At 44.8% G+C, this 25,253-nt stretch overlaps 1 protein-coding gene across 7 annotated transcripts in view; it reads left to right on the top strand.

Moving 5' to 3' along the window:
• LOC137369730 (zinc finger protein 521) overlaps window positions 1–25,253 on the top strand; it is a 524,295-nt gene that overhangs the window by 422,639 nt on the left and 76,403 nt on the right. For all 7 annotated transcript variants that reach the window (XM_068031102.1, XM_068031105.1, XM_068031101.1 and 4 more), the window contains 2 exons: window positions 16,386–16,517; window positions 22,885–23,000. In XM_068031102.1, coding sequence (XP_067887203.1) covers window positions 16,386–16,517; window positions 22,885–23,000 — 248 coding nt within the window. The remainder of the gene's footprint in view (window positions 1–16,385; window positions 16,518–22,884; window positions 23,001–25,253) is intronic.

Genomic DNA, 25,253 nt, shown 5'->3' with positions numbered 1-25,253 from the left:
GGAATATAGGATTAGTGTAGGATTAGTATAAATGGGTGGTTGATGGTCGGCACTGACTCGGTGGGCCGAAGGGCCTGTTTCAGTGCTGTATCTCTAAATAAAAATAAATAAAATAAAATGCCCGGGTATAAATGTCAACTGGAAGACAGTGCAGCACTCCCTCAGTACTGCACTGGGAGTGTCAGCCTAGGTCAAGTCCCTGCAGTGGGCCTGTGAGTAAATGAGTCAGCTGCAATCACCAGTTTACTTGAGCTCCAGTTGTAACCTTTAATAAGCAGAAAGCTATTCAGTCTCAGACACACACAGTCACAATTCACACACACGCACGCACTCACACATACTTACATTCACACACACATTCACTCGCATACACATTCTCTCACGCATGTGAAAATATCACTGGAAACAGAAATGGACCAAGTCCACATATTTTATCAGAATATGCACTTGTATAGTGCCTTTCATGTCGTAAGATATCCTATGACTTGCGCAGGAGCTATTACCAGACAAAATTTAACACTCCCACAGAAAGAGATATTCAGGACAGGTGACCAAAAGCTTGGTCAAAGAGCTAGGATTTAAGGAATGTCTTAAAGGAGGAGAGAGAGGTGGAGAGATTTGGGGAGGGAATTCCAGACCTTGGGGCCCAGGCAGCTGAAGGCAGTCAATGTTGGAGTGATGAAAACTGGGAATGCCCAAGAGGACACAATTGGAGGAGGGACGAGATCTCGGAGGGTTAACACAATTGAGCAGAAGGATGAAACAGTTTACATCAATAACTCCTAGGCACCATTTCAGCCAAATTCGCACCACGAACAACAATATTCAGACTTTTCCAAAAAAAAATCTGAAGATTTCCTATTACTAAATGGAGCCGAAATGGTTAAAAGCTGCTTGCTGTCTTTTTGCCGTGACCTCTGTCTCAGAAGGCCAGAGAAGGCTGGCTACTCCTGTTACAATTAGCCTGTTCTCAGTGGATGCAGAAACCCAGCACAAGTTTAATAGCTGATACTCTGTCCTTGTCCAGTCACAGTGCATGTGAAATCCTCATCAGCAAACCTTGAATGCTTAATTATGCAGACTTTTAATACTCTTTTTCATTGTAAGCCGCCTGCCGGTGGAATGACTACCTGTGCCCTTGCAGTCAAACGCCATGCAGGCTGAACTAAGAAATTAGTTTTGAGTGAAAGCTTTGGTGTTCTGTAAAATAAGCTGTGTGTGCGAATGGCAGTCTGTTCTTCCAAGGAGAGTCACTCAGAAAAACTAAAGTCAACTGCCTTGGCTTGCTTCTGGCCTATTGCTCCTGAGGTTGGAGTGAATTCACTTTCTGATGCTTTCCCTGGGCCTCCCTCAGGCTGTCCAATCAGTCTGCCCACCAGGGATCTCCTCCATGCTTTTGCAGCCGTCACTTTCTGTGAGTTACTGTCCCAGTGGAGAGAGCCACAGCAATCCACCCCTAAACCCGCCGATGAAAACCTCGCTAACAAGGCCATCCAACACCAGTGAACTAGCAGACGTGTACAAATCTGCTGGGTCTCATGTATCTTCTGCGTCTGGTTCCAGCCCCTCTCTCTCTCCCCAGAAAAGAAATGTGATGCTCTGAACCAGTGCTTACGTGCGTGCTTGTTAAATCTTAGCTGAGTATCATACCCGATACTGCTTTTTACAGGCCTGTCGCTTGCTAATGAGTTAGGGGTACTGTGCTCCCCCGTATCCTAACTCGCACCAAGTCCCATTCACCCATCCCCTGCCGTTCTCGCTGACACACATTGGCTCCCAGTCCAGCAACACTTGCTTCCATGGCCTTGCACCACCGCCCCTCCCCCTCCCCCACCCCACCCCATCTCTGTCATTTCTTCCCACCCCACAACCCTCCGAGGTCTCTGTGCTCCTCTAACGCTGGCATCTTGATCGTCCTCGAGTTCCATCGCTCCACCATCGGCGGCCATGCCTTCAGCCGCCTGGGCCCTAAGCTCTGGAATTCCCTCCCTAAACCTCTCTGCCCCTCTATCTCTTTTAAGATGCTCCTTAAAATTCAACTCTAGCCTAATATCTCCTTATGTGGCTTGGTGTCAAATTTTGCTTCATAATACTCCTGTGCAGCGCCTTGGGATGTTTTATTATGTTAAAACGGCTATATAAATGCAAGTTGTTGTTATCAAGGGTTCTACAGGTTAGCACATGATCAGAAGTGGATCTGATTGGACCCATTCATTCAGGTTTTAATCTCACTACCTCCTACCACCAATCACCAGTTTACCAACCCGGTTTTAACCTCCAATATTGGACAGTAAATGAACAGAAATTAAGAAATACGCTCATTTGTTTTAATTCCCTATGACTTTTCGCCTGGGTTTGCTCACAGCAGTGTCCTGGAGATTAATTGTAGAACGATACAGCACAGAAGGAGGCCATTCGGTCCATCATGCCTGTGCTGGCTCTTTGAAAGAGCTGTCCAATTAGCCCCACTCCCCCACGGTTTCCCGCTGTTTCCCCATAGCTCTGCAATGTTTTTTTTTCCCTTTTCAAGAATTTCTGCAATTCCCTTTGAAAGTTACTACTGAATCTGCTTCCACCGCCCTTTCAGGCAGTGCATTCCAGATCACAACAACTCACTGTGTCAAAAAAGTTTCCTCATGTCTTATTCCAATCACTTTAAATCTGTGTCCTCTGGTTACCAAACCTCCTGCCACTGGAAACAGTTTCTCCTTATTTACTCTATCACAATTTTGATTACTTCTATCGAATTATCTTCCTAACCTTCTCGGCTCTAAGGAGAACAATCCCAGCAACTGATGGAATACTCTCCACTTCCCTGGATGGGTGCAGCTCCAACAACACTCAAGAAGCTCAACACCATCCAGGTCAAAGCAGCCCGCTTGATTGGCACCCCATTCACAAACATTCACTCCCTCCACCACCGACGCACAGTGGCAGCAGTGTGTACCATCTACAAGATGCACTGCAGCAATGCACCAAGGCTCCTTCGACAGCACCTTCCAAACCCGCGACCTCTACCAACTAGAAGGACAAGGGCAGCAGATACATGGGAACACCACCACCTGCAAGTTCCCCTCCAAGCCACACACCATCCTGTCTTGGAACTATATCACCGTTCCTTCACTGTCGCTGGGTCAAAATCCTGGAACTCCCTTCCTAACAGCACTGTCGGTGTACCTACACCCCAAGCACTGCAGCGGTTCAAGAAGGCAGTTCACCACCACCTTCTCAAGGGCGATTAGGGATGGACAGCAAATGTGACCTTGCCAGCGACACTCATATCCCATGAACATATAGAAAGTCCCTCACCCCTGCTGTCATTTTGCTGAATCTGCTCTGCACCATCTCCAAGGCTTTGATTGCCTTTCTAAAGTCTGCTGCCCAGAATTGAACACAGTATTCCAGCTGAGGCCTAACCAGTGTTTCATAAAAAAATAAAATCTTTAATTCCTTGAGACTCCAGGTCAGTTCCGGAGGGTTGCCGACATTAAGAGTGGGAGGGGTAGTAACCAGGCGTATCAGCTAACTCAAAACAGGAGACTGCCAGAATTTGCCTTGGGCCCCTAAAAGGTCAGGCCTTTTCATGTGACCACACTGATCTTTTTTTCAAAAGTAGCACTTCATAAAACAGCTCTACTTGGAACAAATTTCACATCTATTCCTTGCGATATAAGCTGCTCTGACGGGAAGAAATATAGACTACAATGGAAACAAAACATTACCAAGCAGCAGTGTTTAAGAAAACAACTCCACTTTCAGGCAAAGATAAGAAATTGGAAGCCCCTACCTTCCTGATAGAACTCATTGGCTTAGTGCTCTCAAAACCTTCACTAAAAGCTAGTAGATAGGTACAAAAAAAATGATCAATAACGGAAGAAATAGGATGAGGACATTCGACCCCCTTGAGCCTGCTTCAGCATCCAGTAAGATCATGGTTGATCCTTTACATCAACTCCACTTTCCTGACCTATCCCCATATCCCTTGACTCCCTTAGTACCCAAAAGTCTATCAGTCTCAGTCTTGAATATACTCAATGACTGAGCTTCCACAGTCCTCTGGGGTGGAGGATTCCAAAGATTCACAACCCTCTGAGTAAAGAAATTTCTCCTCAACTCTGTCTGAAATGGCCGACCCCTTATCCTGAGGCTCTGATCCCTTGTTCTAGACTCTCCAGGCAGGACAAGCAGTATCTTGGTGTCTACCTTGCCAATCCCTTGAAGAATTTGATGTTCTAATGAGATCAACTCTCATTCTTCTAAACTCCAGAGAGTATAGGCCTAGTCTACTTGATCTCTCCTCATAGGAAAACCCTCTCATCCCTGGAATCCAAATAGTGAACCTACGTTGTACCCCCTCCAAAACAACTATAATCCTTCCTTAGGTACGGAGACCAAAACTGTGCACAGGTGTGGTTGTACCAAAGCCCTATATAATTGTAGCAAGACTTACTTACTCTTGTACTTCAAACCAGTAAAGGCCAAAGTTCAATTTCCCTTCCTAATTGCTTGCTGTAGCTGCCTAATAACTTTGTGTTTCTTGCACAAGGACATCGAACACCCTCTGAACACACACATTTAATAGTTTCACGCCATTTAAAAAAGTCTGTTTTTCTATTCTTCCTACCAAAGTGAATAACCTCATATTCTCTCACATTATACTCCATCTGCCACCTTCTTGCCCACTCACTTACCTGTCTATATCCATTTGCGGACGCCTCAGGCCCAATCCCGAAGCCAGGCTGAATTCTAGGTTGAGAACCTAGAAGTGGCCGTGGCGGGAGACTGGAGGAGATTTTCGTGGAGGCGACCAATTAAGAGGCTGCTTCCAGGAACACCTCCAATTGAGGTTGGCAGGTGGGCAGGCTCTGCAGCCAGGAGGGCCAATGGGAGTGCCCAAGGCTCTGGGTGACCAGCAGCCCCACTGGTAGAGGTGAGCGCTGCCGATGTAGGTGGAAGACTCAGAGGGTCAGGCTAACTGGCCTGTAGAATAATGGCCAAAGACTAATGGAATGTTGGCCTTTATCTCGACAGGCCTGGAATACAAAGGGGTGAAAGTTAGGTTACAACTTTACAGAGATCTGGTCAGACCCCATCTGGAGTGTTGTGTTCAGTTCTGGGCCCTGCAGCTCAGGAAGGATATATTGGCCTTGGAGGGGGCGAAGCACAGATTCACCAGAATGCTACTGGGGTTTAAAAGTTTAAGTGATGAGGACAAGTTACGTAGACTAGGCTTGTATTCCCTTGAGTGTAGAAGTTTAAGGGGTAATCTAATTGTGGTGATTAAGATGATGAAAGGAATTGATAGGGTAGATAGAGAGAAACTATTTCCTCTGATCGCGGGAGTCCAGAACAAAGTAGTATAACCTTAAAATAGAGCTGGGCCATTCAGGGGTGATGTCAGGAAGCAGTTCACACAAAGGGGAATGGCGATCTGGAACTCTCTCCCCTTGTTTTTCCTGTAATATATTAATGACCTAGACTAGCGTGTACAGGACACAATATCAAAATTTATGAATGACACAAAACTTGGAAGTATTGTGAACTGTGAGGAAGATAGTGATAAACTTCAAGAGGCTGGTGGAATGGGTGGACAGTGGCAGATGAAATTTAACACACAGAAGTGTGAAGTGATTCATTTTTGTAGGAAGACCGAGGAGAGACAATATAAACTAAAGGGTACAATTCTAAAGTGTGTGCAGGAGCAGGGGGACCTGGGGGTATATGCGCACAAATCATTGAAGGTGGCAGGGCAGGTTGAGAAAGTGGTTAATAAAGCATACGGGATCCTGGGCTTTATAAGCAAAGGCATAGAGTACAAAAGCAAAAACGTTATGATAAACCTGTATAAAACACTGAAGTATTGTGTCCAATTCTGGGCCCCACACTTTCGGAAGGATGTGGAGGCATTAGAGAGGGTGCAGAAAAGATTCACGAGAATGATTCTAAGGATGAGGGACTTCAGTTACATGGATAGGTTGGAGAAGCTGGGGCTGTTCTCCTTTGGGGCGGCACAGTGGTTAGCACCGCAGCCTCACAGCTCCAGCGCCCTGGGTTCGATTCTGGGTACTGCCTGTGCGGAGTCTGCAAGTTCTCCCTGTGACCGTGTGGGTTTCCTCCGGGTGCTCCGGTTTCCTCCCACAGCCAAAGACTTGCAGGTTGATAGGTAAATTGGCCATTGTAAATTGCCCCTAGTGTAGGTAGGTGGTAGGAGAATTGAGGGGATGTGGTAGGGAATATGGGATTAGTGTAGGGTTAGTATAAATGGGTGGTTGTTGGTCGGCACAGACTCGGTGGGCTGAAGGGCCTGTTACATTGCTGTATCTCTAAATAAAAAAATTAAATTTAAAAAAAAAAAGAAGAGAAGGTTGAGAGGAGATTTGATAGAGGTGCTCAAAATCGTGAAGGGTCTGGGCAGTGTGGATAGGGAAAATCTGTTCCCATTGGCAGAAGGATCCAGAACCAGAGGTGATTGGCGAAATAAGCAACAGTGACATGAGGAAAAGCTTTTTTACACAGATAGTGGTTAGGATCTGGAATGCACTGCCTGAGAACATGGCGGAGGCAGATTCAATCGAGGCCTTCAAAAGGGAATTGAACAACTAACTGAAGAGAAAAAATTTGCAGGGCTACGGACAGAGGGTGGAAGAGTGGGGCCAGGAGAGTTGCTGTTGCAGAGAGCTGGCACAGACACGACAAGCGGCCTCCTTCTGTGCTGTAACCATTCTATGATTCTTCTCTAAAAAGCTGCTGGGACTGGGAGTCAATTGAAAATTTCCAAACTGAGATTGATGGATTTTTGTTAGGTAAGGGTGCTGTAACCAAGGGGGGTTGGGGGGCGGGGGGGGGGGGTGGGGGGGGGGTAGTAACTGGAGTTAAGATACAAATCAGCCATGATCTAATTGAATGGGCGAACAGGTTCGAGGGGCTGAATGGCCTCCTCCTATTTCTAAAAGTACATCCAGCAATATCCCTTTAGTTATTTTATATCTGTGATTGCTTTGCAGTGAAAATAAATGTATTTTCTTGTCTCTCCTTTTGGATTATTGTGTATCCCGAAACACAATTATTAGATGAGATTAATGATCACATGCCTGATGTGGTGAGAAAGGAATAAAAAACCCAAACAAATCATATCCCTTTATTTGTATTCCTTTCTAGACACCTCTGGCATAATCCCCATCGAGCTGTACAGAACAATTGCAAAGTATTGACAATGTGGACGGATCATGAATTTCAATACAGTACAAGTATAACACACTGCAGTATTGTATTCACACTGCACCCTTGGTATGGGCTGATGCTGTTTGCCATCTTTCTTAATCCGCCTATCTCCAGTCTTGCAGTGCAGTAGTGCTAATGCCTAATTTTAATAACTTCCTCTTTAAAGTTCCCCTGCTTGACTTGGTCAGTCAATGCACAACAACAGCTTGCATTTATATACTGTCTTTGAGGCAGTAAAACATCCCAAGGCCCTTTCACAGGGAGATTATCAAACAAGATTTGACACATAAGGAGATATGAGGGGGGCAGGTGACCAAAAGCTCGGCCAAAGAGGTAGGTTTTAAGGGGCATCTTAAAGGAGGAGGGAGAGAGGGGGAGGCGGAGAGGTTTAGGGAGGAAATTCCAGAGCTTAGGACCCAGGCAGCTGAAGGCATGGCCACCGATGGTGGAGCTATTAAAATCGGGGACTGCAGAGATCTCGGAGGTTTGTGCGGCTGGAGGAGATTACAGAGATCGGGAGGAGTCGAGGCTGTGGGGTCTGTGCTGGCCATAAGGTCTCACATTTAATTCCTAGTTCAGTTAAAAATTCTTATCCTTGCGGTAAAGGCGCTGTATAAATGCAGGTGGTTGTTGTTGGGAATTGGCAGTGAAAGAATAATCTAAAAGTAACTAGCGTCCCATCTTAAACTCACTGAGTGTAGCTCCCCTCTGTTTCTGACTCCTCAGTTCCATTGGTACATGGGAATTGGGTTTTTATTGAAGAGTTGTTTGAAATTCAACCCTCTGAAGAAATCTCTTGAGCTCTGCTTGTATCGGAAAACATCTCAGGCACCGAAGGAGGCCACTTGGCCCATCATGCTTGTGCTAGCTCTTTCATAGAGCTAAGATCTGCAAACGCTTTGATATTTAGTGGTGTAACTGTGAACTGAACAGTTGAAATTAACAAAATAATTAGTCAATTGCTGTTATACTTGATTACTAAGTGAGCGTAAGCAGTTAATGACTTGACATTGTCCCAGATGAATATCCCCTCACGTCGGGTAGCCTTGTTACAACTGACGGAAGGAAACATACTATTTTTTTTCCATTTTGTGCTTTGCTGTAATGTGATGTGTCGGTAAGGGTTGTAAATGCTCTGGGCCATACAGCCTGGCGCTGTCTCTATATTTTTTAAAACTGACAGTGTAATACTACACAGCTAATACCGTCAAGGAAAACAAAATATACTCTGTGTATTTTCTGACAGTGAGAGCTGTGTACTGTTAGTGCTGTCAGAATTTTAAACTAAAGAATTCCTGAGTGCTTTGAGGTGGAGAGAGAGAGGGAGAGACTGAGAGCATGTATCGGCTCAGGCTGATGTGCTTGATCAATAGTGCAGTCCAGTGTACAATTTTATTTAATGAAGTTAAGAACAAAAATAAATTTTAGAAAATTATGTTTTTATAAAAATTTGGCAGTTTAGAGAATCTCTTTAATTTGGCTCCATCTAAATTCCTATATTGAGCTATAAGCTAATTGAGTTTCTGCACTTCTGAAATCGCAAATATTTTGATTAGGAAGTTCAGAATGGTCGAGGTGGTATGAAGTAAAACTGATTCTGCTTCATTAAGGCCAGTTGACTTCATGAATAAAAGTTTGTTCATTAAGAAACATAGGTAGGCAGTCAGAATGCAAGCTGGTGAAGTTACCAGTCATGGTTTGGGCGGTCACACTCTTGCCTCTCTGTCCGAAGGTTGTGGTTTCAAATCTACTGCTAGAGATTTTGGCACAAAGTCTGGCCCTTGCAATGCAGGTACGGAGGGAGTGCTGTGCAGTCTTTCAGATAAACTGAGATGCTACCTGCTCAATATGGGAAGGGCAATTCCACAGTCCGATCCTGTACAGCAGTCCTTCCAATCAGGTTTCTGCCCTGGCACAGTACAGCAACAGCTTTTATCAGAGTCACAAATGACATCTATGTGACAGTGATGAAGGCAAACTTGTCCTTCTCAACCTGACTGCAGCCTTTGACACGGTTGACCACACCATCCTCCTCTAACAATGCTCCACTGTCGCCCAGCTGTGTGGGACTGCTCCCACCTGGTTCCATTCTTATCTATCTAATTGTAGCCAGAGAATCACTTGCAATGGCTTCTCTTCCTGTTCCCGCTGGTATCCCCCAAGGATCTATCCTTGGCCCCCTGCTATTTCTCATCTACTTACTGCCCCTCGGTGACATTATCCGAATACACAGCATTAGTTTCCGCCTATAAGCTGATGACACCCAGCTCTACTTCACCACCACCTCTCTCGACTCCTCCACTGTCTCTAAATTATCAAACTGCTATCTGACATCCAGTTCTGGATGGTTAGAAATTTCCTCCAATTAAATATTGGGAAGGCCAAAGCCATTGTCTTCAGTCCCCACCACAAACTCCATTCCCTCTTCCTGGCAAGTGTCTAAGGCTGAATCAGTCTGCTCTCAAACTCTGTGTCATCTGCTGCTGAAGCCCTCATTCATGCTTTTATTACCTCTAGACTTGACTATTCCACTGCACACCTGGCTGGCCTCCCGCATTCAACCCTCCAAAAGCATCAACTCATCCAAAACAACCTGCCCATGTTCTGACTCACACTAAGTCCCATTTACCCATCACCCCAGTGCTCACTGACATGCACTGGCTCCTGGTTAAGCAACACCTCCATTTTAAAATTTACTTCCTTGTTTCCAAACCCCTCCATGGCCTCACTCCTCCCTATCTCTGTAACCTCCTCCAGTCCCACAACCCTCCGAGATATCTGCGCTCTTCCAATTCTGGCCTCTTGAGCATCCCTGATTTTAATCGCTCCACCATTGGTGGCCGTGCCTTCAGCTGCCTGGGCCCCAAGCTCTGGAATTCCCTCCCTAAACCTGTTCGCCCCCTCTATCCTCCTTTAAGACACTCCTTAAAATCTACCTCTTTGGTGAAGCTTTTGGTCACCTGTCCCTAATATCACTTTACGTGGCTCGGTGTCAAATTTTACTTCATAACACTCCTAACAGAACTAACTCCTTGGGACATTTTATTATGTTAGGGGCTCTGTATAAATACAAGTTGTTGTTGTGAGATCACAAGAAATTAACAGCACAGAAACAGGCCATTCGGCCCACCTGGTCTGTACTGGTCTTTATGCTCCACATGAGCTTCCTCCCAACCCTACCTGATCTCACCCTATCAGCATAATCTACTGTGCCTAAAAACACTGAGTCACAAGCTCGGTGGGTTAAGATTAAGGCAGATGTGATTTTTCTCTCCTGGGGACACTCGATTGATTGAGAACTGCGTGCAGTGGAAAATTTCTCACTTTTACAAGATGCAGAATTTGGGGAATGTCAAAAATTTACAAACATTTAAGTGACGGTGCGCACCCGTGTAAATAAACTGCAATCAAAAACTCCATTGACTTCATGCTGAAAGTTCTGTTCTGCGTTTACAATATGTGTGTGTATGTGGAAGTTTTGTATGCTGAATGATTTCCAAAAATAACCCCAATAAACACTTTTCTTCAACAGGAGGGAGTACAGTGCGACAACCAGCCTGTTCCCCCGTTCAGAAAGATCATGACTGATCTGTATCTTAGCCCCATTTAGCCGCCTTGGTTCCCTAACTCTGAATCCCCTTACCTAACTAAAATCTAGCAATCTCAGTTTTGACATTTTTAATTGACCCCACCATTGCCCCCAGACTCAACAGCTTTTTTGGGGAGAGAGTTCCAGATTTCCACCACCATTTGTGCTTCCTGGCATCACCCCTGAATGGCATGGCTATAATTCTAAGGTACTGTCCCCTTGTTCTGGACTCCCCCCACCAGAGGAAATGGTTTCTCTCTATGTACAGCATCAACGCCTTTAATAACCATAAACACCTCAGTGAGATCACCCCTTAATCTTCGAAACTCGGGAATGCAAGCTTCTGTTCCTTTTGGAGTTCAGGAGTATCCGGGATTTAAGAGGGAAACAGTTGTTACTTTTGTAAGATGGGAAAAGCTTATAACAGATGTCTAGTATGGCTATTCATTTGATGGCCTCCTGCAGTGCCGAGGGGGGAAATGAGATGCCTCCTACAGCTGATCTTATTGGACAGGTTGATGTGACGTGTTCCATGGTCTGAGACACATGGTATCGCACTTCAGGTCGTTCCTCATCTTCCACTTGTGGATCAAGTGGCTGCCTGGCCCATCCCCGGTGCGATATAGTCGGGCGCTGTCCACTGTCTTTGAGAGAGGTTGAAGTGAGGGAGCTCTGCTGTCGGGTCAGCAATGAGGTGTTGGTTCTCTATGCTGACTGGTCCATCTGCACACTGGGTTGATACCAGCTGTCTGAATATGAACTGCTGTTTCCCAGAATGACTGGTGTGATTCCGTGGTGGGTTTTTCAAGTCTTCGTGAAGAGCTGGCACTGCCACCCCCCCCCCCCCCCCCCCAGGACGACCCAATAGTGCCAGTCACCAAGCTCTCCAGTTTTCCACCCCTTCCCGCCTGGATTTAAATGAGGCGTGGGAGTTAAAAGAAGTGTCAGGCCTCAATCCTGGAGAAACGAGTGACTTCCTAACTCGCACTGTTACTCGCCTGCTCAGAAATGGCGGCGTTAACATCGGTGCCTCAATCTTCACCAAGATGCAGCTGCTAGGTATATTTCTATTTAAATTCCAAACTATTTATCAGTAGAATGAATTCATTTCTTCCCATTGCACCCCCTTCCCCCGCCAAGTGCTCTCCTTGCCGGCCTCCCCCTTTCCTTCCTCCCTAAACTTAGCCCATCCAAAGCTCTGCTGCCTGTATCCCAAGTCCCGTTCAGACATCACCCCTGTGCTTGCTGAACAGCATTGTCAGTAGGTCTGGTAATGCCTCAAATTGAAAATGCTCATCCTTCTGTTCAAATCCCTCCCGATCTCTGTAATCTCCCCCAGCCTTACAACCTCCTGAGATCTCTACGCAGCTCCAATTCTGGCCTCTTACACATTCCAATTTTCATCATGCCACCATTGGCGGCCATGCCTTCAGCTGCCTGGGCCCTAAACTCCGGAACTCCCTCCCTAAACCTCTCCGCCTCTCTCTCCTCCTTCAAGGCATTTCCTAAATTATAACAGTGATAACATTTCAAAAGTGCTTCATTGGCTGTAAAGCAGTTTAGGACGTCCTGACATTGCGAAAGGCACTACAGAAATTCAAGCTTTTCCTTCTGTTCTTTAAAAACCTATGTCTTTGACCAAGCTTTTGGTCACCTGTCCTAATATCTCCCTATGTAAATCAGTGTCAGATTTTGTTTGATAACGCTCCTGTGAACTGCCTTGAGATGTTAGAGATACTATGTAAATACAAGCCGTTGTTTGATTCGCTCCATAAACCAGGAGTAGTTATACTAAATTAATATGCATGGTTGAAGTAAATTAAAGTTTTAATTATAGTTTAATTCCACAGGAGGGCTCACCCCCGCCCATCCTCATCCCTGATTAGTTGAACAACCAGGAATGTCCCCGGTTGGATTGTCAGTTTGTGCTGTTCCGCTGGCCTCAGCAGCAAGTGCTGGTCGGGTCACGAGAATTGAGCTGGACTATCCGCAGGGTGAAAGGTCATGAGAGGGCAGGGTCCTGCGATCGGGACTCCTGATTGTTCTGTGGTGCCCTGTGGCTGGACATGTGCAGTTCAGTGTGTGGGCTCACATGTGAAGAGCAGTCACTTTGCCAGGCTGCTGGAGGGTGAGTGTCACATGTGGAACCAAGATTCCGGACACCATTCTCCACCCCAACACCTCATCACCTTCAGGAGAGGAAAATAGGAAGAGAAAGAGGTGTAAACTCACCTGTAAATTCCACTATTGTCCCCTCTGGTTTGTACCTCGCTCCTCAGTTATTTTCACTACACTTCAAGCTTTTAACAAATGAGGAGTGTGATTCTCAATCCCTTTTATCTTCCCCAATTCTCTATATTAGCTCTTTACAATGTATCTGTGTCTCTTGCGTTATCTTTGATTCCTTTTCTTCATCATTTGCATCCTTAGAGTCATTTGTTTAATCCTAAACTTGTCATAATCCTGATTGAAATCATAAATCTGCCCGGCGAATTGAGTAGAGCAATAAAGATTGCAAACATATTTCGAAGCTGATTGACTCGATGAAAAGACATGTGGTGGCCAGGTTTGTATTCATTTAGAAAACTACAGGTTAGCCGAGGGAGGTGGGAAGGGGGATTTTGTTTTTGGCAGAAAGCTGGCATGAGTTGATAAGAAAATTGGAGTAGATTTAATTTTTGATAGGGTTTGCAGCCCGGCTTGTTTAGACTGACTGTAAAACGATGTTGTCTGTTCCATTTGTAATTGATGATTGGATTGTAAAAACCAGGATGAACCGTTGCTATAGCAGTCTGCGGAGACATAGTGTGAGAAGCTTCTGTGTGGAAAGGTAGCAGTTTAAATAAAACCAATGCAAACAGAGGGAGGTCACCAATCAGTACTGACTGCTCTCTGTATCGTCTTTGATGTGCGACATTAATAGGAGCACAGTGTGAAGCCATCAGGCATATTATAATCGACAGACATCACAGAAATAGGATGTTTTTTGTTTTGGGTTCTTTGCAGATGGAGAGAATGGTCTCCCTCCCCACCCCCCCCCCCCCCTCCCCCCCTTTATATTCCTGCTGTGTGAAGATTCTTAGTGATCCTACTTTTAATTTCAGGTACTTTTGGTAATTTTAATTTCTTTTTCACAAGTGGATAGATTGGAGAAGCTGGGGCTGCTCTCCTTAGAGAAGAGAAGATTGAGAGGAGATTTGATAGAGGTGTTGAAAATCAGGAGGGTTCTGGACAGAGTAGATCGGGAGAAACTTTTCCCATTGGTGGAAGGATTCAGAACCAAAGGACACCGATTTAAGGTGATTGGCAAAAGAACCAAAGGCAAGATGAGAAAACTCTTTTTTTACACAGTGAGTGGTTGGGATCTGGAATGCACTACCTGAGAGTGTGGTGGAGGCAGATTCAATCGGGGCTTTCAAAAGGAAATTGGATTAACACCTGAGGAGAGAAGATTTGCAGGGCTATGGGGAAAGGGCAGTGGAGTGGGACTAGTTAAACTGCTCTTGCAGAGAGCTGGCATGGGCTCGATGGGCTGAATGGCCTCCTGTGCTGTAACCATTCTATGAGCTGGATTACAACTAATACAACTAAAATAACTAACTAACTGTTAACTAATAGGAGTCATTAGCTTAATCACTGAAGTGTCTCTTACACACTGCAGGATTCTCCTGATCAAACTAGAGTACAGTCAAAAGGCTGATCTGATTTAAGATAGTCCTTTAATGTTACAGTTTTAAATAGCTCTGTCAGGAAGTTACGGAAACAGCAAACTCTTAAAGGCATCATTTTGAAGCCATTGGAATGTTTCATTTCTACATCCAGTAAGCACACTACTCCAGATGTGCTCTCACCAAAGCCCTCAACAATTGTAGCAAGACTTCCTTACTCTTGTACTCCAATCCCCTTGCAATAAAGGCCAACATGCTATTTGCCTTCCTAATTGCTTGCTGTACCTACATGCTAACTTTCTGTGTTCCTTGTACGAGTACAGCCAGGTTTCTCTGAACATCAACGTTTAGAAGTTTCACGCCTTTAAAAATTATTCTGCTTTTCTTTTCTATTTTTACTACCAAAGTGAATAAAACCACAATCAGATAATCTGATTTTTGTGATGTTGATTGAAGGACAAATGTTGGCCAGGATAACTTCCCTGCTCCTCTTCAGAATAGCACCTATGGCTCTTTTTACATCCACCAGACAGGATGGACAGGGCCTCAGTTTTACATCTCATCCAAGGACAGCACCTCCAACAGTGCAGCACTTCCTCAGTACTGCACTGGAGTGTCAGCCCTGATTTTTGTGCTGAAGTTCTAAAGTGGGATTTGAACCTATAACTCTCCTGATTGTGAGGCAGGAAGACTACCATCCGAACCACACTGACACCGGACAGAAATCAGACCACAAACCCCCAGAGCTGTGTGGGTCCCTGGTACAGTGCGGTGTGATGGAAGATTGAGCCTGGTGTTTTACTATACACACAAGCCTTCTGTCTGTTGTTGGTTTTAATTCAGGGTTTTTGCTCAACCGCTCTCCACCGTTCCCCCTGCTCACCAGAAATGTGAATGGAATGACTCATAATCAGTTCCTGGACCAGAGTTGCCTTATTCCAATATTAAATTGCGAGTTATATTAGGCAATGAGCGCTGCATTTTATTAAAATAATGAAAAGTTCAGGATTAAATGCAGATGAGTTCTGTGTTCTTTATCCAGTAAATTCTCAGTTCAAATCCTGAAAAACCACTTGCACACATTGACACAGTATTTACAGAAACAGGCCATTCGGCCCCTCTGGTCCATGCCAGTGTTTACGCTCCACACGAGCCTCACCCCACCCTCTTCATCTCACCCTGTCAACATAGCCTTCTATTCCTTTCTCCCTCATGTGTTTATCCAGCTTCTCATTATATACATCTATACTATTCACCTCAACCACTCCCTGTGGTAGCGAGTTCCACATTCTCACCACTCTCTGGGTAAAGAAGTTTCTCCTGAATTTCCTATTTATTAATGACTCCCTAGTTCTGGTCTGCCCCACAAGTGGAAACATCTTCTCTATGTCTACTCGATCATACACTTTCAGAATGTTAAAGACCTCTATCAGGTCATACCTCAGCCTTCTCTTTTCTAGGAGAAAAGAGCCCCAGCCTGCTCAAACTTTCCTGATAGTTACAACCTCTCAGTTCTCGTATCATCCTTGTCAGTCGTTTTTTGCACCCACTCCAATGCCTCTATATATTTTTTTTGTAATGCATAGGTCAGAATTGTGCACAGAACCTTTGAGGTTATTTGACAAAAGTGTTTGGAAACAATGGCAAGGTGTATTTTTCTCTGGGTTACCTGCGGCCGTGTTAGAGGAGCAGCCAGAGATCTGTTCCGGACACGGGTGTATCTGTGCAGCCTGTTTCTGTGCAAAAAGGTGTTTAATGGGCTTTAGAAACTAAGATGCAAAAAACTGTCATGATTCAGCTGGTAATTGAACAGCTCCTGTTGGGGCTAAGTGGTGACAGACTTGACAGGGACGCATTACTTTGAATGATAATAATGTGCATTTTTTCTCCTTTTGTCCCTTCACTAGAGGAAGGCCTGAACCATGAATGCAAGCTTTGTAATCAGACGTTCGACTCACCAGCTAAGCTGCAGTGTCATCTGATTGAGCACAGTTTCGAAGGCATGGGAGGGACCTTCAAATGTCCAGTTTGCTTCACAGGTATGGGGAGGGGAGCTATGGTCGTGGGCGAGGGTGTGGGTAGCTACTTGGATGCCTTGTCATTATTTTTTGTAAAGGGATTTGCTGCCAGTGAACACTTTTCCAACGTAAATTTTCCACTGTCCAAAGTGATGCATAAGAAAGACTTGCATTTCTATAGCCCCTTTCACCACCACTGGCCATCCATAAGTGCTTTACAGCCAATGAAGTACTTTTTTTCTGAAGTGTAGTCACTGTGGTAATGTAGGAAACCTGGCAGCCAATTTTGGCACAGCAAGCTCCCACAAACGGCAATGTGATAATGACCACAACAGCTGTTTTACTGATGTTGGTTGAGGGATAAATATTGACCCCGGGACACCGGGGAGAACTCCCCTGCTCTTCTTCAAAACAGCGTCATGGAATCTTTGGCATCCACCTGAAAGAGCAGGCGTGGCTTCAGTTTAAAAAAACACAGCTGAAAGGCAGTGTAGCACTCCCTCGCTATGACACCGGAGGAGGATTTAAACCCACAACTTTCTGACCCCAAGACCACTGAGCTACAATGGTCAACAAGCTTGGTATTATTATCCGTGACTGCTAAGAGCTCGTAAGGCAGCTGTATCATCTCACCTGACAGTCCTGTTTCTATCTGTTAATAATTTAGATTCTACCTGAAATATACAATAAGAATGCTTTTAAACAGTGAGTTATGATGATCTGGAAAACGCTGCCTGAAAGTTCAGTAGTAACGCTCCTTTCTTCCTGATCTGTTTATCCATTCCCCTTAAATGTATCGATACCATTCACCTCAACCGCTCCCCATGGTAGTGAGTTCCACATTCTCACCACTCTCTGGGTGAAGAAGTTTCTCCTGAATTCCCGATGGGATTTCTGGGTGACTGTCCCATATTGACGGCCTTTAGTTTTGCTCTTCCCCACAAGTGGAAACATTCTCTCTGTATCCATTTGATCAAAACCTTTCTTAATTTTAAAGACTGCTATTAGGCCACAACCTCAGTTTTCCTTTCAAAAGAAAAAAGACCCAGACTGCTCATCCTCTCCTGATAGGTAGAACCTCGCTGTTTTGGTATCAGCTTTGGAATTTATGTTTGCACCGTCCACAGTAATTTGGGGAGCAGGATTGTACACAATACCAGGCTAAAGGTGCAGTACGAATGCAAGTTGTTGTTGAAAGTCGTACCAGCCACAAAATTAAACAAAAGTAAAGGGGACCATCATTATCAGAAGATAAAACAGCTTGAGACGAGTAGCTTACCAACCCAACTGGCACTCTTCCCTGGTTAGTGCTGAAATTTGCTCATCTCTTTCACTACCATTCCTGAGAACAGCTTGAGAAATTAACAAGCTTCTCTTTACAGATGTTACACACACACATTTAAAAAGTGCCAAAGGAATTTCTTTGGTTGAGATATCACTGAAGGCAGCAACACATTCTGGCAACAGAACTTGGGGGAAAAAAAGGTGTAGTTACACCCTGAAGTTGGGAAAAACTTATGGCCAAAAAAATCCTGGAAGGGGAATTAACAATTCCCACAACCTTCGCACCTTCCAGTCTTCTTAAAAAAAAAGATTTGTTTTTACTCTTCTATCATCCAGTCGATTGTTGCTGTATGTACTGAGAGTGGACACTAACTCGGGTTCTTTTCTCTCGTCTCGAATCCATGCAGTTCACTTGTTAAGCACAGCTGGAAGTTCTGCAGCTCCACCTCCCCTCGAAGCTTTATCGGTGAATGCACGACATCATGTGTTCACCCTCACCTGTCTCCCACCGAGTGAACTTATCTCTGCAGTTCTGCCCCCAGGCTCCAAAGAAGAGAAATAACTTCAATGTTTTTTTCAACCGATCATTATTCATTCACTACTTCCTACAGTTACACAGCACAGAAGGAGGCCATTCAGCCCATTGTGTCTGTGCTGGCTCTTTGAAAGAGCTATCCAATTAGTCCCACTCCCCCTGCTCTTTCCCCCACAGCCCCCTAAATTTCTCCTTGTCAAGTATTTATACAATTCTCTTTTGAAAGTTACTATTGAATCTGCTTCCACCGCCCTTTCAGGCATCGCGTTCCATCACAACAACTCGCTGCGTTGAAAGAGCTATCCAGTTAGTCCCATTCCCCCTTCCTCTTTCCCCATAGTCCTGCCATTTCTTTTCAGCTTCCAGTATTTATCAAATTCCCTTTTGAAAGTTCCAGATCACAACAACTCATCCTATGCTGATAGGATGAGATAAAAAGGGTTGGAGGGGGACTTGTGTGGTGTATAAACACTGGCATGGACTAGTTGGATCTGTTTCTGTGCTATACACTCACTGCATCTTGAAAGAATGCTTAATTGTCTGGCACAGTGCGGGTAGCACCAGACAAATCCGTCAAAAATGCACCTCCAGTCCAGTAACAGATCGATTGTGTTCCTACTGATAGTGAGCTCCAGGTGCTCTTACATTCCAGTGCCAAAAGGGGAGGCTGGACTAGTAATCTAGAGCCCATGTTAATGCTCTGGGGTTATGGGTTCAAATCCTACCAAGGCATATGGTGAAATTTCAATTCAATTATTAAATCTTCAATTAAACAGCTAATGGTGACCATGAAACCATTGATGAATATTGTAAATACCCACCTCACTAATGTTGGAAATCTACTGTCCTTACCTGGTCTGGCCTACATGTGACTCCAGACCCACAGCAATGTGGTTGACTCTTGAATGCCCTCTGAAATAGCCTAGCAAGCCACACAGTTGTATCAAACCGCAAGCACTATTGGTGTACCTACACCCCATGGACCGCAGCGGTTCAAGAAGGCAGTTCACCACCACCTTTTCAAGGGCAGTTAGGGATGGGCAATAAATGTTGGCCTGGCCAGCGACACCCACATCCCATGAATGAATAGAAAAAAAATCATCACAACTCATGCCTGTGGCTATGGAGTTTTTATCCTTGTTAAAGCTGAAACATGACTCACTGTAGGGTTATCAAATCAGTTTGGACGTACTCCTGGAGATTTCCTCACATGACCTCCTGCCTCTAACCTGCCCAACACCCACGCTCCCGCCATTGGTTGCCCGACATGTCATCCCAGCATCCCACCTTCCCATGGCCAATCGGAAGGCAAGCAGACTCTTCATTACCTGATTGGATGATTCTGGACTGTCAGTCAGATTGTTCCCCCAATCTCCAGTATTTTCGCAACTAACAACCAAAAGGGTTCAAAGAAAATGAAGAAGACACACCATTTTTATAAACACCTTAATGATGTTTGTCACTGGTCTAGCCTGAAGCTTTATCGTCAATTCCTGGAGACTCCAGGTCATTCCTGAAGACTGGGAACCCACACTCACCATCATCACTGAAACCCCCATCTCAGATTAATATTTATACAATGTTTATTGGTTTTTATTCCTCCAATATCAGTTTGCTGCGTGGTTGACAAGAGGCTGCTTTTTTAATGAATGATGCTTAGCTTTGCTGTTTGGTACCCGTTCTTCCATCATCCCTTGCCTGTCTACCTGTAATGATATTGTGTATACAAACCTTCTAGGTCACAGTGCATCAGACATCCTTCAGAAAATCTCTTTTCTCAACCCAAACAGCGCCTGTGGCATACACCATTCAATTATTAATGGTGTCTCTCTCTGGTAAACTTCCCTCCGGTTTTTTTCAGGCCTTGTTTGTACTCATTAAAATTGAAAACATTACTGTTGTGCCGCCTTGAGAATTGACTGTCAAAGGTGGACTAGACAAACTGGTTCAAAGGTCGTCCTCAGGTCTCCTGCCGTGGGTCTGTTGCTGCCACTCCTAACTCCCATCCCAGGCCCATGGAAGCTTCTCGTTCAGCTCCACTGCCCACCTAAAGTGTTCATTATGGTGATCTGCAACCACTTCAGTTAGCAGACAAAGCTGAGAAAGAGCCATGACCCCTTGGCATCATCTATAGGTACTGCCTGACAAGAAGCAAGGGCTGCAGCAAAGAACTCCCTGGGCTGGGCCCCGTTCACAACAGTACAACTTTGAGACAGACGACCAGAGTGGGAAGAATTGCTGCCACCTTTTCGCATACACCTTGATACGGGTTATGATGAGAATAAATAAGAAGAAACTCTAACCACAGGCAGGAGGGTCAGTAACCAGCGGACACAGGTTTAAGATAATTGGCAAAAGAACCAGAGGCAGAGCTGAGAAATTTTTTTCACGCAGCGAGTTGTTGTGATCTGGAACGCGATGCCTGAAAGGGCGGTGGAAGCAGATTCAATAGTAACTTTCAAAAGGGAATTGTATAAATACTTGACAAGGAGAAATTTAGGGGGCTGTGGGGGAAAGAGCAGGGGGAGTGGGACTAATCGGATAGCTCTTTCAAAGAGCTAGCACAGACACAAAGGGATGAATGACTCCTACTGTGCAGTGAAATCCTAGAAAGTGCAGTGCAGCCAACAGTTAAAAACTGGGAGCTCCAGATAAACAGCAACTTCCAGCGGTAGCTTAGAGACTAGGGCAGCAGCAACAAACCAAAATACTGCAAGCTGGAGAGAAGCAAGTTGGAAAAGCAGAAGATGAAGTGAGAGTGACTGCCCCTGACATCAAGGCAGCATTTGACCGAGTATGGCTTCGTGGAGCCCCAGCAAAACTGGAGTCAATGGGAATTGGGGAAAACTGTCTGCTGGTTGGGGTCATACCTAAAGTAAAAGAAGATGGTTGTGGTTCTTAGAGGTCAGTCATCTCAGCTCCAGGACATCACTGCAGGAGTTCCTCAGGGTAGTGTCCTAGGCCCAAACATCTTCAGCTGCTTCATCAATGACCATCCCTCTATCATAAGGTCAGGTGGGGATGTTCACTGATGATTGCACAATGTTCAGCACCATTCGTGACTCCTCAGATACTGAAGCAGTCCGTGTAGAAATGCAGCAAGACCTTGTCAATATCCAGGCTTGGACTGATAAGTGGTAAGTAACATTTGCATGACACAAGTGCCAGGCAATGACCATCTCAAACAAGAGGGAATCTAATCATCTCCCCTAGACATTCAATGGCATTACCATCACTGAATCCCCCACTATCAACTATTATCATTGACCAGAAACTGAACTGGAGTAGCCATATAAATACCGTGGCTACAAGAGCAGGTCAGAGGCTAGGAAGCCTGCAGCGAGTAACTCACCTCCTGACTCCCCAAAGCCTGTCCACCATCTACAAGGCACAAGTCAGGAGTGTGATGGAATACTCTCCACTTGCCTGGATGGGTGCAGCACCAACAACATGCACGAAGCTCGACACCATCGAGGAAAAAGCAGCCCGCTTGATTGGCACCCCATCCACGAGCATTCTCTCCCTCCACCACTGACTCACAGTGGCAGCAGTGTGTACCATCTACAAGACACACTGCAGCAACTCACCAAGGCTCCTTCGACAGCACCGTCCAAACCTGCGACCTCTACCACCTAAACGGACAAGGGCAGCAGATACATGGGAACACGAACACCTGCAAATTCCCCTCCAAATCACACACCATCCTGACTTGGAACTATATCGCCGTTCCTTCACTTTCACTTGGTCAAAATCCTGGAACTCCCTACCTAACAGCGCTGTTGGTGTACCTACCCCACATGGACTGCAGTGGTTCAAGAAGGCAGCTTACCACCACCTTCTCAAGGGCAATTAGGGATGGGCAATGAATTCTATCCGAGCCAGCGATACCCACATCCCATGAACAAACTTTTAAAAAATGGATTGGCAAAGCAGCTAGAAAACGAGTGAAAAACAGAAAACAAATGGAAAGTGTAGAAATATTACAGACAGAAAGAAACAGAATTGGATAAGGAAAAAAGATTTTCGAATTTTAGAATACTTAGTATTTACAGCACAGAAAAAGGCCATTCGCCCCAACTGGTCTATGCTGGTGTTTATGCTCCACACAAGCCTCTTCCCACCCTAAGTCATCTCACCTTATCAACGTCTCTTTCTATTCCTTCCTCCCTCGTGTTTATCTAGCTTCACCTTAAGTGCATCTATGCTGTACACTTCAACCACTCACTGTGAAGAGGTTTCACCTCAATTTCTCATTGTGTTTAATGAGGACCAGCATTTATCAATGGCCCCTAGTTTTTGAATCATTATGTTAGTGGACCAGGTGGGTTGGTGCACTCGTGTGTTGAACCCAAAGACATAATTCAAAGTGGAGCATAATTGGACGAGTGGGGACAAATGTCGTGTTATAATTGTATTGTAAATTTTATGTAACTTCACACTGCTGTTATGGAAGAATGTGTGTGTGTGAGAGAGTGCGTGAGAGAGCGTGTTTGAGAGTGGGTTATTGTTTACAAGTGTGTGCTCTACCGGAACAGGCTGTTAACTGTTTTGCCTTTCTTACTTTTCCAGTGTTTGTTCAAGCGAGCAAGTTGCAGCAACATATTTTTTCTGCCCATGGCCAGGAGGACAAGATCTATGACTGTTCACAGTGCCCACAGAAGTTTTTCTTCCAAACAGAATTGCAGGTATTCGAGAATAATTGTGCCTCGTTGAAGACAATGCATTTTATTTATGACCCCTCCCTAATCCACAAAACACCCTCTTTTACACAGATGCTCCTTGGTGTGGATTTTTTTTTAAGGACCCCAATGATGCATTCAGCCCCTCGGCTGTGTTCTGCCATTTGATGAGGTCATGGCCAATCTGCATCAGTTCACCCTCCTTGGCTCCATTATTCTTAATACCCTCGGGTTGGAAAAGTCTCTCTATCTCACATTTAGAATTGTTAATTGAGCAAGCGTCTGTTGCTTTTTGTCAGAGTGTTTCACACTGTTACCTCCCTTTTCGTGAAGAAGTGTTTCCTAAATTCTCTCTTGAATGATCTGACTATAAGTTTCAGGTTATATCCCCTTTGCCGAGACTCCCCGACCAGCAAAAAACCTTCCTCTCTATCTACCCCATTCCTTTCAAAATCCTAAAAATCTCAATTAACTCAGTCCTTAACCTTCTATATTACAGGGATGATCGAGGCACAAGTTTAGTCAATTGGAATTTCAAGTTCAGTGCATTTATACATGTAAAAGTCAAAACAATTAAGTGAACCTTGCTATCTCTACTTATTGTTTTCTGTAATTTTTTTGGAAATTATTATTTTTCCTAAGCTCTGGAATTCCCTCCCTAAACCCCTCTACCTCGCTCTCCTCCTTTAAGAGCTCCTTAAAACCTACCTCTTTGACCAAGCTTTTGGTAATCTGTCCTAATACGTGGCCCAGTTTTAAATTGTGTTTGATAGCACTCCTATAAAGCACCTTGGGAAATTGTGCTATGTTAAAGGCACTATATAAATGCAAGCTGCCGTTGAAACTGAGCTGTGAAATATGTTGTTTGATTATTTGTCTTTATCCTTTAGCTCTCGACCCCAGATTAAACCCAGATTATTTTCCAGCACTTTTTTAAACAATTTTAACATCAACAAAAAGTACGTCACAGATATAATGCATCTAAAACTGTACACACTAAGAGATATGCAATTACTGATATATAATCTACTGCTAGTTCCTCGATACGCTTAAAGTTCACATACAAATGGTCATTTGCAGTGCCATAGTCAACATCCAGTATGGATTAATTTACTCCATTCAACATGGATCCATTTCTTTAGAATTGTTTGTTTTTTATTCACTCATGGGGGGTGGGCGTCGCTGGCTAGGCCAGGATTATTGCCCATGCCTACTTGCCCATGAGAAGGTGGTGGTGAGCTGTCTTCTTGAACCGCTGCAGTCCATTTGGGGTAGGTACACCCACAGTGCTGTTAGGAAGGGAGTTCCAGGATTTTGACCCAGTGACAGTGAAGGAACGGCGATATAGTTCCAAGTCAGGATGGTGTGTGACTTGGAGGGGAACTTGCAGGTGGTGGTGTCCCCATGCATCTGCTGCCCTTGTCCTTCTAGTTGGTAAAGGTCATGGGTTTGGAAGGTGCTGTTGAAGGAGCCTTGGTGCATTGCTGCAGTGTATCTTGTAGATGGTACACACTGCTGCCACTGTGCGTCGGTGGTGGAGGGAGTGAATGTTTGTAGCTGGGATGCCAATCATGCGGACTGCTTTGTCCTGGATGGTGTCGAGCTTCTTGAGTGTTGTTGGAGCTACACCCATCCAGGCAAGTGGAGAGTGTTCCATCACACTCCTGATTTGTGCCTTGTAGATGGTGGACAGAGTTTGGGGAGTCAGGAGGTGAGTTACTCGCCGCAGGATTCCTAGCTTCTGACCTGCTCTTGTAGCCACGGTATTTATATGGCTGGTCCTGTTAAATTGACACAGCAGTAACTATTTTTTGTCGGAACTTTAAAGAATAGAAAAGACAAATGTTTTTTAAAAGGCGTGAAACTTTTCAATGATGATATTCAGGGAGACTTGGGTTTACTTTTACAAGGAACACAAAGTTAGCATGGAGATACAGAAAGCAATTAGGAAGGCAAATGGCATGTTGGCCTTTATTGCAAGGGGATTGGAGTACAGGAATAAAGAAGTCTTACTAAAATTGTACAGGGTTTTGGTGAGACCACACCTGGAATACTCTGTGCAGTTTTGGTCTCCACATTTAAGAAAGGACATACTTGCACTGGAAGCAGTGCAGTGAAGATTTACTGAATTGGTCCCTGAGATGAGGGGATTGTCCTTTGATGAAAGGCTGAGTAAATTGGGTTTGTATTCTTTGGAGTTCAGAAGAACGAGAGGTAATCTCATTAGATTCTGAAGGGGCTTGGCGGGGTAGACACTGA

This window comes from Heterodontus francisci, chromosome 5 (genome assembly GCF_036365525.1).
Source record: "Heterodontus francisci isolate sHetFra1 chromosome 5, sHetFra1.hap1, whole genome shotgun sequence".
Lineage (NCBI taxonomy): Eukaryota > Metazoa > Chordata > Chondrichthyes > Heterodontiformes > Heterodontidae > Heterodontus > Heterodontus francisci.
The sequence above is the reverse complement of the archived record's forward strand: the minus strand, read 5'-3'. Positions and strand labels throughout refer to the sequence as shown.